General features: G+C 40.4%; 1 protein-coding gene across 2 annotated transcripts in view; it reads left to right on the top strand.

Annotated features, from left to right (window-relative positions):
* The window catches only part of CDH4 (cadherin 4), a 650,110-nt gene that overhangs the window by 396,232 nt on the left and 240,686 nt on the right, over window positions 1–13,192 (top strand). For both annotated transcript variants that reach the window (XM_065414321.1, XM_065414320.1), the window contains exon 3: window positions 10,336–10,559. In XM_065414321.1, the coding sequence (XP_065270393.1) occupies window positions 10,336–10,559 (224 nt within the window). The remainder of the gene's footprint in view (window positions 1–10,335; window positions 10,560–13,192) is intronic.

Genomic DNA, 13,192 nt, shown 5'->3' with positions numbered 1-13,192 from the left:
TTGTGGCATGCAGGAGGAAGTCGCTTAACATGTTTTCAGCCCAAACTTTCATTTCCTAGGTTTGGTATAATCATAAAGGGGTTAATGAGGCAGTGTGATCTACCAATTTGAACAGGAAACTGGGAGTCAGAATTTCAGGGTTCTGTTCCTAGCTTTGCCATAGGCTCACAACGGGGCCTTGGGGAATTCACTTGACCTCAGTTTGCTCATATTTAAGATGGGTGTAATACTACGTAGTCATATAGGTACCATGTCATTGCATGAACACCAATAAAGGTCTGATCAAGCAACCTGTGAAAATTTGGCCAAAAAATTTATTGCACACTCATTGTTTTCAAACAAATAAAACTTTACAATGAGACATACTCCAATTTTTTTAACATTACTGATTAATGAACATTGCTAGATTGTAAGAACACCACCCATAAATACAATGTACTTACTTATAAAATACTCAAGAAGATTTGCTAGCTAGATTGCCTGTTTGACTGAATGGTCTCACCTTTTTTCAGAAGATAGATGCTTTCTGGGGCAATAAATATCCCACTAATACCTATAAGGGGAGATTAAAATTGTTATGTATGGTGACCTCTTTTCTGATTACGGAGTCTTAGTGTTCTTAGCTTAGCCTCCTCCAAATGGCTCATGTGATGGCACTGTAATATGGAAAACAAAGGCTGTTAATGTATATCCTAAAGACCCAGTTCTGCCATCATGCCTTGTACAAAGATTCATTGAAACAGGGTGACCAGATGTCCCGATTTTATAGGGACAGTCCCAATTTTTGGAGCTTTTTCTTACATAGGCACCTATTGCTCCCTACCCCCGTCCCGATTTTTCACACTTGCTATTTGGTTACCCTACATTGAAATCAATAGGAGGTTTGAATGCAGATGCATTGTAGCATTGGGCCACAAGTATCAAAGCAAGAGGGCAAGTGATTTGCTAAAGATCTCACAAAGAATGTCTATGAAAAGAGACACCTTTACACTATAAAGTGTCTTATGCACCTTGTGCTGGGTAATAACGTGAGAGCACTCCATGCCTGTAAAACGAAACTGGCTTACATTAAAAGAACTTCGTTACAGAGGTGCTGCAACTTCAGCTAGCATTCAAGCTTTGTGCAAACAGACTGCCTTGCTGGTCTCCAAATTTTTCCCTCCTTGAAACGGTGCTCCTTCCTACAAGTTCCATGCAGATTGCTATATATGTAGTGCTAAATAAAGGCACCGTTTGTACAGAGATGAACTTGTCAATTGTATCTTCTGGCTTCTAAGCCTTGTCTTCTGAAAAGAAAAGGAGGCAAATACAATTAAATAGTTAATGGACTGTTCCGTTGTCACTGTTAGGGAAAGTGGGGTGTTTGCGGGGCAGTTAATGGATCAGAGTTTGATTCCTAATGCAGAGTGTACTTTTGCATATTAGTGTAGGTAGGAGAATTTATAAGATGACTCTTTCAAGTCCAGGAGAAAGGAGACTGCTTTACATTGTCATTTTTCAGCCTTTTGGCTAAAACCAAGGGAACGGTTTACATGGATAATATGGAAAAATAACAGGAGTACTTGTGGCACCTTAGAGACTAACAAATTTATTAGAGCATAAGCTTTCGTGGGCTACAACCCACTTCTTTGGATAATATGGGTGCCTTTACTGGACAGTACTGTATGGTGGAAAATAGTGCTCCCTGGGGGACGGTGCCCTGAACTGCAGGTTGCTGTTTTGCCATGGTCCAACTCCTGGCAAAGGCGCAGAGTTATTCCTGGACATGTGGCACTGTCTGGCTTATCAAAAAGTGGCCGTTGTAGTTAAATAAGATTAAATGAGAAAAATGTATCCTGTTTTGAACTCAGAAGGATAAGGCTTAATTCTAATTTTTTGGTGAATAGTGTCCATGGCCAAATTAAATGCAAGCAGACCTTCCCCCATAAAACCAATTCTGAGGCATTTTGGTGTCCAACAAGTTCAATGTGTAGACAGAAAATCTTGCATGTTCACTGTGTGATCATTTGAGCCTGTCCAGTTAGCCTAACAAGCTAAGTAATAAAAAAAAAAGGACAATTCATAAACTTGTTGCATTTTTACACCATTTCCTGTTTGAAGAAAGATACAACTTTTTTCTTCCTTAGATTCCGGGCAGACTGCTGCAGACTGCTGCAACTTCTCTGCCTGGCATTCAGTACCTATTTCGCCATATCAGATTTGTCATATTGCCTCCTTTCATAGAGCAAGCAATTAAAAATGATGAGGGTAAAGGGTTAAACCTAAAAGCCTGCTAATGAGGATGCCTTACTGGTTTTCTTTTCATCCAGCATTTGATGGTGTTTTCAGCATAAGCTTTCGATAAGCATCACTGAACATTTATCCACAGTATATTAAAAAAAAAATCCATCCTGTAAAAATGATAGATGTGGGGCTCTGCTGTTTATCTGAAATCCTAATTACTGATGCCGCTGCATTTGAATGTTAAATTCATACAGTGTTCCTTAGACTTCAAACTGGTCAAAGAAAGATAGATTCAAGTCCACAGAGATCTGAGCGTGGTAAACATAGCCAGTGGTCTTTTGATTGTTTTTTTAATTCAAGATTTGCATCAACTGCAAATGACATAAATGTAGAGCTATCTATAGAAAAAAAGATCAATGTTATTGGGCATCATGTACATTTTAAAGTTTAATTCTGTATCAATTAAAGCAAAATGGGGAGGCAGGAATTTTAAAAGATGGATTGGCGTAGTATTTATTACAATAGAGTAATGTGCTTTTTTCCCCAAGATAAATGCTGTAGAAATTCTGTAAAATCCTGTAAAAGCATGCTCTTTGTGCGGTGAGGAGTGTGTGTGTGTGTGTGTGTAATGATAATAGGGTTTCAGAGTAGAGTGCTAGCAATTCTGCTATACCACATGGAAGCATATTTGCATTTTTGTGTGCTAGTATATATAGTGTGATTGGAGCAGTCGCATCAGCTATGGTGAAGGTCGCTTAAGCATTTCCATTGTAGTCTCCAGCTTTCAGTCACCGATGACCTGTGAAACATTTTCCCCTGGCTCCCTGAAACGTCCTACAAACGAGGAAGTTCCTTCCTTCTGCTGTAAACTCTGTGAAAATTGGGCATGGGGAGGAAATATCCAAAAGGATCTACTCCCGGAGATTCCCCCACAGCATTTTATTGGTGGCTGAAGGTTGCTGTCCTGCAAAAAATGATATCCACCCACAAACTCTGCAAATCCTAGGGACTGGGTGGATTCTGTGGCACCCTGCTGCATTCATTTGTGAGTAACGTGCACTTTGAATGGAGCAGTGCATTGTAGCATTCACTGTTTGTCTCCTCAAGTGCACCCTGAATGAGGCAGTGTTCCATAGGAGCATCATATAAAGTGCATTTTATAAGGTGCATGCTGTATTTTTTATTTGAAATGTAATATTATTTCATACAGTATATACAGACATCCTGATTCAGGAAAGCAATCAAACCAGTGCTTAACTTTAATGGACTGTAATTTGTAAAATTTTAATATATATATAAAAACAACGAGGAGTCCTTGTGGCACAAAATATACAAAATGCATTGTTAAAGTTCCTGAAACTACCTTAACTGTGACCCAACCTCCACCTAAGGTGAACGCAGAAACTCGGAGACAATCTTATCCATCCCTCACGCAAGTTCATCTCTTTAGCGACCATAAAACATTAATACCTTCCTTTCAATCTTAATGAGTCTGTGTGATGGGCTTTTCCATTAAAGACATTTGGATTTAATTGTTGTGAGATAAATTTTCAAAGTATTTAGCTGTACAACGCTCATTAAAGTTTGACTTGTCTGGCTGAATCCCTCTATACCCCTTTCAAAAGGTACCGGAGAGTCCACAGCAGAGATTACACAGCAATTGTGATCTAAATAGCGGATAAAACAATCCAAGAGAGGAATTTTTTCCCATCAATGTTGTTTGTGCTTTCCATAATTTACTGAAGCAGTTTTTGTAATGTACAGTTGTGACATGCCCCAAGGTACAATATAGACTGTGGAATTGCTGTGCCCCTTAACTATCTTGCTCAAAGTACTCCTCTCACTGCTCTGCTAGTGGCAAGCAGCTCCTTCAGGTTTTGTTCTCACATAGACATTAGTATGTGAAGGCACACCCAAAGTTATATCCAGGCTTTCTCAGCCATTCACAAACTGTATACAGGGGAAAACAACGAGGATTCCTTATGGCAGCCGTAGAGACTAACAAATTTATTTGGACATAAGCTTTCATGGGCTAGGTTTCGTGCATCAGGTTGCATCTGATGAAGTGGGTTCTAGCCCATGAAGCTTATGCCCAAATAAATTTGTTAGTCTCTAAGGTGCCACGAGGACTCCTCGTTGTTTTTGCTGATACAGACTGACACGGCTTCCACTCTGAAACCTGTATACAGGGAGACACCTGCAAATTCCCCCAACCCCAGCCTTGCACCCCAGAAATGTGCGTCTTACACTGCTCAAGACCCCGTTGACTAGAGTAAGCTCGTTAATTAGTTCGTCATACCATACAAATATGCACCAGCCTTTGTAACCTGAGTAGATTCCCCAAACTTCAATCAAAACCACACTGGCTTAGATAAAACATTAAAATAAGTTTAACAGCTACAGAAAGATAGATTTTAAGCAATTATAATTGGTATACACATAGACATTCAGAATTGGTTACAAAAGGAAATAAAAGATAAAAAACGCAAGCTATTTCCTAAACTTTATCAGGTTAAGTCAAATTTGAAGCAACAAGGCTTCTCTTACCTAAAAGCCTACAGCAGTCTGTGCTCACTGGAAAGCTTTTCCAGTTCGGACCACTCCCCCAATTCAAATATTTTTGTCTTCCAAACAATCTTGTTGCCTTCAGTTTAGGTGGGGGAGGAGAGGTGAAGTGGTGATGTCACTGTCACTTATTCATACTCTCCACCTGGCATTTAGGAATATCCCCCCGCTTGGGTGCAGACACTCAGTCTGTGCTGTATGTGAGATTTGTAGCATCTCTCAGGTGAATTGCAAATCTTTTGCTAACACCTTTTGTGTATGTGAGGCTTGACATGTAAGGTTTTTGTTCACTGTCATTTGTTACCTCTGAGGGGCTGGTCTATGTGCATTCCTCAGACTCACAACATGTTTCAGTAACAAACATAGAACAACATTTCATAACTTCAAATGCAATGATGATACACACAGTTTAGCAGGATAGTGATGCTCAATAGATTATAACTTTTCCAATGATACCTCACAGGGCATACTTTGCACAAGATTCAGGGCTTAAATTCAGCCGGAGTCCACCAGAGCGGACCTTCAGTAAATATTTTCAAACCTGTGGGAGGCGCCGGGTTTCAGGGCTTCAGCCCCTGTGCCGCGCAGCACAGGTGCTGAAGTCCTGAGCCCCGGCACCTCCCCTTTCCCCCAGAGGGCTAAAGCCTGGAGCTCCGAATTTGGGGGGAGGGGAGCCCCTCCGGGAATTAATCATAGAGAATTTAAGCTTTGACAAGATTTATCATAATTTTGTAAAAATGGTGACCATAATAGTGTAGATTGTCACAATCATGATGTGTCATCAGATGTAGGGCATAAATACATTGGTATGTATCGGAGGGCATGATGCATAGGTGAGCCATGAAAGTGCTACCAAAAGCATTAGTGTGAGTCACTCAGGGCCTGATCCTGAGAGGGGCTGAGTGGCTACACCTCTCATTGAAGTCAGTGTCCTTGGCATCTCTCAGATCAATCCTAGATCAGCACTTTAGGGCATATGTAAGTAGTCATAAGAGAGACCCAAATGGGCCAGATGGTGACCCCCTGACATTGGTAAACCGATACCCCCATAGCCACAATGGAGTAGGTAACTGTTCACCAGTCTGAGTGAAGGATTCACAGTATAGTCCTCACAATAAGTTAACTGCAGCCCTAGTGTCTCTCCTTTGAAGCTAATAAACTGATACTAAGGATGAACTTGGCCTAATATACTTACTCAGGCTGTTTTGCTGGGCTGAGGTCCACATACTCTCCTTGAAGTCTTCTGTCTTTTTGCCCTTCTAAGATCTCAGTTGGGGAGGACTTCCTTGTATTTAATAAATCTCTGTGTATTTGTCTACCTGTTGTATCTGAGAGGAACAAAGTGGAGCAGAGAGGTTGCTTGTTTAAAAAATTAGTCTTAATTTCTCTCAGGATTCTCTCTGTCTAGTCGAGTTTGTTTTAAACTAATGGAAGCAATTAGTGAATCACAGAGGGACTTTGTCTAAGAGGTAGCCATTTTCAGATAATGGAGCATAAAAGTCGGCACAGTGACATATGACACTAGAGCAGCATATTGGAGCAGTGCACTGTGTCTTAAACAGATGTTTAAGTATTTTGAATATTGAATCAATAGGTACATCTAGGAAGGGAGTTTTCACATTGTACATTGTGTTTTTTTAAATTTAAATGAAATCAAACTAAGCGTTGAATTGTTTATAAAAGGCAACCACTATAGCTTCTTTCTTTCTTTCTTTCTTTCTTTCTTTCTTTCTTTCTTTCTTTCTTTCTTTCTTTCTTTCTTTCTAATATATCAATTTTATCACTGTGCCTGTTTGGATTTTAGAGTTTACAGTTCCATTACTGTGACCTCCTGAGGTCCCTTCCAACCCTGATATTCTATGATACGTAAATCAGGGGCTAATAATGCTCCCAGATTTCGTTTGTACAGTACATAGAGTGCTGGGTGGGAGCAGTATAAAAATAAATAAATGGCAAGAATACAGCTATAGTACACTCAGGGCTTGCCTACACAAACATTTAGGCCATGTCTACACTACCGCTTATGCCAGCAAAACTTATGTCACTCAGGGGTGTGAAAAAACCACCCCCGGGAGCACATAAGTTCTGCCAGCATAAATGGTAGTGTGCACAGCGCTACGTCGGTGGGAGAGCTTCTACCGGCAGAGCTACCGCCGCTCATTGGGATGGTTTAATACTGTTGCTGGGCGAGCCCTCTCCCATCGGTGTAGAGCAGCTACACGAGAGATCTGACCGTGGTGGAGCTGCATCTGTACAGCTGTTGCGCTGTAAGCTCTCGAGTGTAGACATCGCCTTAGTTTGCAGCAAGATGGCGTGCAAATCTACCCTATACTAGCCTGCCACTCACTAACTGCCCATGTGGGCCCAGCTGGGCACTAATAGTGCTTTGAAACAGGAGTAGATTAAAGTGCACTAAGGAACTGTTAGTGCACATCCACAGGGTTTACACGGACACTTAGTGAGGGGTAGATTCACACTCCAGCATGCTGCAAACTAAATATATAGACACGCCCTGAGTGTGTTCTGACATATTTACCATGGCTGAGAGTTGGGGGAAGATTGTCAAAAGCTCCTAATGGATTTAGGACCAGGAGTCCCATTGAAAGTCAGTCTCTAAATCCCATAGTGGCATTGAAATCTCCCCCTAAAATGCTAAATACTTAATGGTTTTCTGGTGATAACGTAGCTTGGGTTGTGAGTGATGCCATGCAAACCTTACATGTTTATACTTATTCAGACTTTAGGGTATTCCTCATTATGGGCCTAGTCTAAAGCCAGTGGACAGACTCTTCTTGATTTCAGTGGGTTTTGGCTCAGTCTCTATATGTATATGCAGTAATTCAAAGTGAGTTAGAACGCTCACTCCAAAGAGCCACAGACGTTGAGAACGTTGTGATTCAGTTCCACATCAAAACTTTGCGGCTTGAGGCAACCTCCAATTTTTATTGACATCATGTAAGGCCTAATTCTGTAGTCGTTCCTCATCCCTTACCCCAGCAAAACTCCTGTTCATCTCAACAGAAGTTTTGCCTTAGTAAGAAGTGAGCTTCAAGCTACTGCACATCTTCCATTTTCTATGGCATCAGTGACTGGACCTGAGACTACCACGAACTTCAGAGCCAGGGCCGCAGAAAATTCCTTTATTTGGTTCCTGTGTCAGTGTCTATGTTTGATGCAGACTGTGAACTCTTAAAGGCCGGACTGTACCTCCCTTTCCAAACCTCTGTAGAGAGCTGTTCAAAGTTACGTACCAATAATAACCAAAATAAAGCTAACAATAATGTAATACTCTATTTCTTAGACAAACCAAGTCATTATTTTTGTTTGAACGTATAGCAGTGCAGAAGATGACCGTTCCTATTATGCAAAAAATATTTGGAGTCACGGAGGTGGGAGGCACAGATAACTGGGGAGAGGTTTAAATTGAAATATTCCAGATGAGACAGGCGTAGAAGTTATTTACTGCAAACCAAGCAACAATGAAAGGTGAAGTCAGAGAATAACACACTTTATAAAACAAAACAGTGAGGAGCTTTTTCCCCCTGGGTTTTGGAATAAACAGTAATTAAATCATGTAAAATGTGACAGTGAAATTGCTTAAAAACAAAATCCTCCCACTATAATTGCTTTGATACCCACGTTTTTTTTTAAATACTAGGTAACTTTATCCAGTGTTTTTATCAGCAAAATGTGACACTTGCTGTTGGTGCCTCATAATTTATGGCAGCATTAGCTGACAGTTCCAACAGCATATAGATTTAAAAATGTACTAACATGGTTTAAATAAATATATAATCTGGAAAGCCCTTGTAAGCAGCACCGTTATGAAATGATCTCGATACTAAACCCATTTAGAGATGCACTTTGCATAATGCAGCAGAAGGATGGTCCAGTGGTTGGGGTACTAGTCTAGGACTCAGGAGACCTAGATTCACTTCATTGCTCCAGCACTGGCTTTGTGTGTGACCTTGGGCAAGTCACTTAGGGCTTGTCTAGACAGAGACACTCAGGATAATTAATTTGAATTAACTAAAGGTCTGAATTTAAAGTGGATTAGTTAAAGCCCCTGTTTGAATGCTCTAGTTCAGAATTAAAGAGTCCTCAATTTGGTTTAGATTAATTCACTTCCAGAATGAATTAAGCTATAGTGAATTAAAGCCAATTTAGTTCTGAATGAGAGTATCCACACAGGGGTTTAATGCTGCTGAGCTAATCCACTTTAAATTCATATATTTAGTTAATTTGGATTAATTTTCCTGAGTGTCCCTGTCTAGACAAAATCCTACGGGTATGTCTACACAGCAAAGAAAAACCTGCGGCTGGCCCATGCCAGCTGACTCACCAAGACCCTCCCACCAGGGACCTAGAGCTCAGGCTCCAGCCTGAGCCCGGAGGTCAATGCAGCAATGAAACAGCCCCACAGCCCAAGTCCCAGGGGCATGGGTTTTTCTTTGCTATGAAGACATATCTTAAGTGTCTCTCTGTCTCTATTCCCTGTGTAAAAAGGGGTCTGACCTCTTGGGGGGTATTAGGAGGATAGATACATAAAAGATTGTGAGGTGCTCACATAGGACAGTGATGGCAGCCGTATAAGTACCTAAGACAGATAGCTGTATATCCATTTGCAACACTTGAAATGTTTTCACTGCTGTAATGTGTTTCTTTTGATAGCATGTATGTTTTTTTCTGGTGGCTTCTTGGAGCAGTCAAAAATATTGTGCTTTGCCGGTTCAAATCTTATCTAATCTGTCAGTTGTGTTGCTTAATTAATATGGGGTGATTTGTTTTGTTTTTAACCTAACATTTGTGATATTCAGCATGGCATGCATAAAAAGTGCTTCTCAATCTCATCTTTAAATTAATTCTACTTTAAAATACACAAAGATTTATAAATAAGAGAACTTTGATCTGATTATATATATATATAGAGAGAGAGAGAGAGAGAGAGACTGTACATTGCAGTTTGTAGCTTGTTTCAGAGTTCCAACTCTTTCACTTGACTGTAATATGCCGAACAGTCAGATCAGCGAGAGATTACAGTTCTATCCAACTCCAGCAGAGGGATACATTTAAAATTTTTCTTTGTGTAAAAAATATTTTTTTATTATTCTGATAATGGAATTGTTACAGGTGTTTAAATTTTAGTTGAGCATATATACATATCTGTCTCATAGGTAAATTGTTGAAGGGTTGGGCAAAAAAAATACATTTTGTCTAAAGAATACCCACAGTGGGGTAATAGACTCTAGTTGAATGTAAAAGATAATGGTGACAAGGGAGAAATCCACTTGTAGAAATGGGGAACAGCTGTGTTTTAGATCGAATGAAACTGTATCAAATACTTTAAAAATGGCCCGCAGCTTCTTCCCTGGGGATGGAGATAAAGCACAAGAGCATTCCTGAAAGGTCAAAGAAACAGTTAAATCATTTCCTTGATGGTTATTAGAGATATAGAGCATGCGGCTGAAAATTAAATGTCTGAAACTCGTGTTTGATTGCTTTTTATATCTGATATGCATGTTCTCTGTCTCTTGCCTCCTATTCTAGTGAAATTTAGTGACTGTCCTGGGAACAATGGAATTCGGTTCGAAACCAACAACTTGGACTTCAAAGTGAGGACAGATGGGACCATATATGCTGCCCACCAGGTGCAAATCCCCTTGAAGCAGACAGTGTTTATGGTAACTGCATGGGACCACCAGACCCTAGAGAGATGGGAGACAATGGTCAGATTACTGGTTGGGGAGAAAACACAGCACAATGGACACAAGGTAAAGGCCTTTAAGGCTGTCTTTCCTTGATTAAAATTGCCTCTTGTGGTGTTTCATAGAATCATAGAAATGTAGAGCTGGAACGGACCTCAAGAGGTCATCTAGGCCATCTCCATGCACTGAGGCAGGATTAAATATACCTAGACCTATTTCCTGTTATGTTGCCTATTTCTCAAAGAAGTTGCACATAATATGAATGTGAACTACATGTATTGTACAACTGTATTTAAAGGGCAGGTTTTCAAATAGGTAGTGCCACAAGCCATGGCCAACATCTTGTGAACAATTCTTTAGCAGTATATTCTCCTGCTGACACATGTGCTTTCACTTAGTGTTACTAGAGAGGAGAATAAACTCCTCAGTTCATACTTTTATAGTCTTAAGTGATCACCTGGTTCTGATATACCGGTATATAGTGAAGCTTTTTAGTCTATAGAATTTTTCCTACTAGAATTTCTTTGCTGTTTACAGTTAAGATTGTCCCTCCACTGGAAATAAAGCCTTCGAATGAATGAATAGCAATAAGACCCCGTGACCAACTGCCTTCCAGAACTTAATTGCAACCTTTTCTCAAAACACCCTGGGTCACATTTTGCTCTGTTGCAGTGATGTAAATCTGGAATAACACCACTGACTCTGTTTCCACTGCTGCAGCTGAGAGGGGAATTTGACCCATGAAGTTTTCTACAGTGATTTTATAATAATAAATGTCTGGCAATGAACAATCTGTCTGTCTCTAAAGTCCCATGGAAATGCAGCGTGCTCCCACAGTGAGGATCAAGAGAAAATATTTTAGCTTGTTTTCTTTGAAGACAACAACGGTTGGAGCATTGTTTCTGACTCATAAGCAACACTCTCTAGTTCCCTCAGTGGCCAAAAGGGCAACCAGGCACAACATGGCACCTTTGTGGCAGGCATTCAGTCTGCTGAGCATCAACGTCCCTTCTCCCTGGAGTTAAATAACCCAGGCCAGTTCCTAAGCCTTAGAAAAACCACCAATACATAAGGGAAATTTCATGAGACATCGCATCTCAAGTGTATTAATTATTATATATTTAACATCATAGATGTGCATGGTGACTAAAAAAGAAGGAACAGTCCCTGCCCTGCAGTCTGAGGGCTACGTCATGGACTTTAGGCTATGTCTACACTCTGAGTGAGAGGTGTGATTTCTCCTGCTTGTGTACGCATACTCACACTAGCTCTCAGTGAGCTACTAGCAGTGTAGCCACAGGAGCAGAGGCATGGCTGAGCCGTATTGAGTACATACCTACTGGTTTCACACATGGCTCAGCTGAGCCTCCACTGCCATTACCAGTGCTACTGCGGCAACACTGTTATTTACGCCTGCGCTAACTCAATGAGAGCTAGCGCGAGTACGTGTACGTGAGCAAGGGACTCACAACCCTAGCTCGTAGTGTAGACGACAATGGTACAGAGCCACCCCACCACAGGGGCAGCTCAGAGAGGCCACAATCCTTCTCCGTGCTTTATGACAGTGCCTCTAACTCCCCAAGTACACCCAGTCCTCTCTGGGCGGTCACAGTCCTGCTTCCTTCCCATCCTTTTTGGGACAGTTTTCACCTGCTGGGAAACATGGGGGGAGGGATAGCTCAGTGGTTTGAGCATTGGCCTGCTAAACCTAGGGTTGTGAGTTCAATCCTTGAGGGGGCCACTTAGGGATCTGGGGCAAAATCAGTACATGGGCCTGCTAGTGAAGGCAGGGGGCTGGACTCGATGACCTTTCAAGGTCCCTTCCAGTTCTAGGAGATAGGATGTCTCCATTAATTATAAATGGTAGAAAGCACTTAGATGGAGTTGTTTTCTGTAGCCACCCAGAACTTTTACAAGGCTTTGAGCCATGTACATATACCACCTGCTCCATCTTCTGCAGCATTGCTCTGTCTTGTACAAGACATAACTAAGCCCTGTACATTATATCAAAAGAATCCAGCTAGGCAAAATTTTTCAGAGAAAAATACAGATACATCTCAATCTTCCACGAATTTGTGTTGGTTTCACTGAATTGTTTCAGTTGAAAAAAAATAATCCTAAGAAATCAAACAGTTTCATTTTGACATTTTTCCTAATGATACATTTTAAATGTTTTGGTTCAAAATTACTTTTTCTTTCAAAAATGTCCTTTAATTTTATTTTAGAAAATCCAAACAAAAATATATAAAACTCTTGAAATCAAATCAAAATGTTTCATTTTGGAGATGCACAAATTTTGTTTTACTTTTTGATTCATTAAAAATTCTGAAAAATGTCATTTTGTGTTTGAGCTTAAAAGCGATTTAAAAAAATTCAGAGTTGCCAATGAATTGGAAAAAAAAATCTATTCATCACAAAGCTCTGCAAAAGAAAGCCCATTTCTCTCTAACAGTGATTAAATATTGGGGAACAAAGTAATGCAGCCTCTGTACTACAGTTTCTTCTCACTCTGGGAAAACCCAGAGAATGTACATTTCTGCTTTAGTAAAATATTTGACTGGAAATTCCTCTAATGTTAATATAAACTGAACTGTGGTTCAAGATAGAACGAGCCACAGCTTTTTAAAATTCATATCGTTCCTTTCTAAAAGCCTTATTAGTGTATAGTTTGAGGCTGAAAAATTGTGGAAAACAAGACT

Source organism: Emys orbicularis, chromosome 12, assembly GCF_028017835.1.
Source record: "Emys orbicularis isolate rEmyOrb1 chromosome 12, rEmyOrb1.hap1, whole genome shotgun sequence".
Lineage (NCBI taxonomy): Eukaryota > Metazoa > Chordata > Testudines > Emydidae > Emys > Emys orbicularis.
Note: the sequence above shows the minus strand (reverse complement) of the source record. Positions and strands in the feature narration are given on the sequence as shown.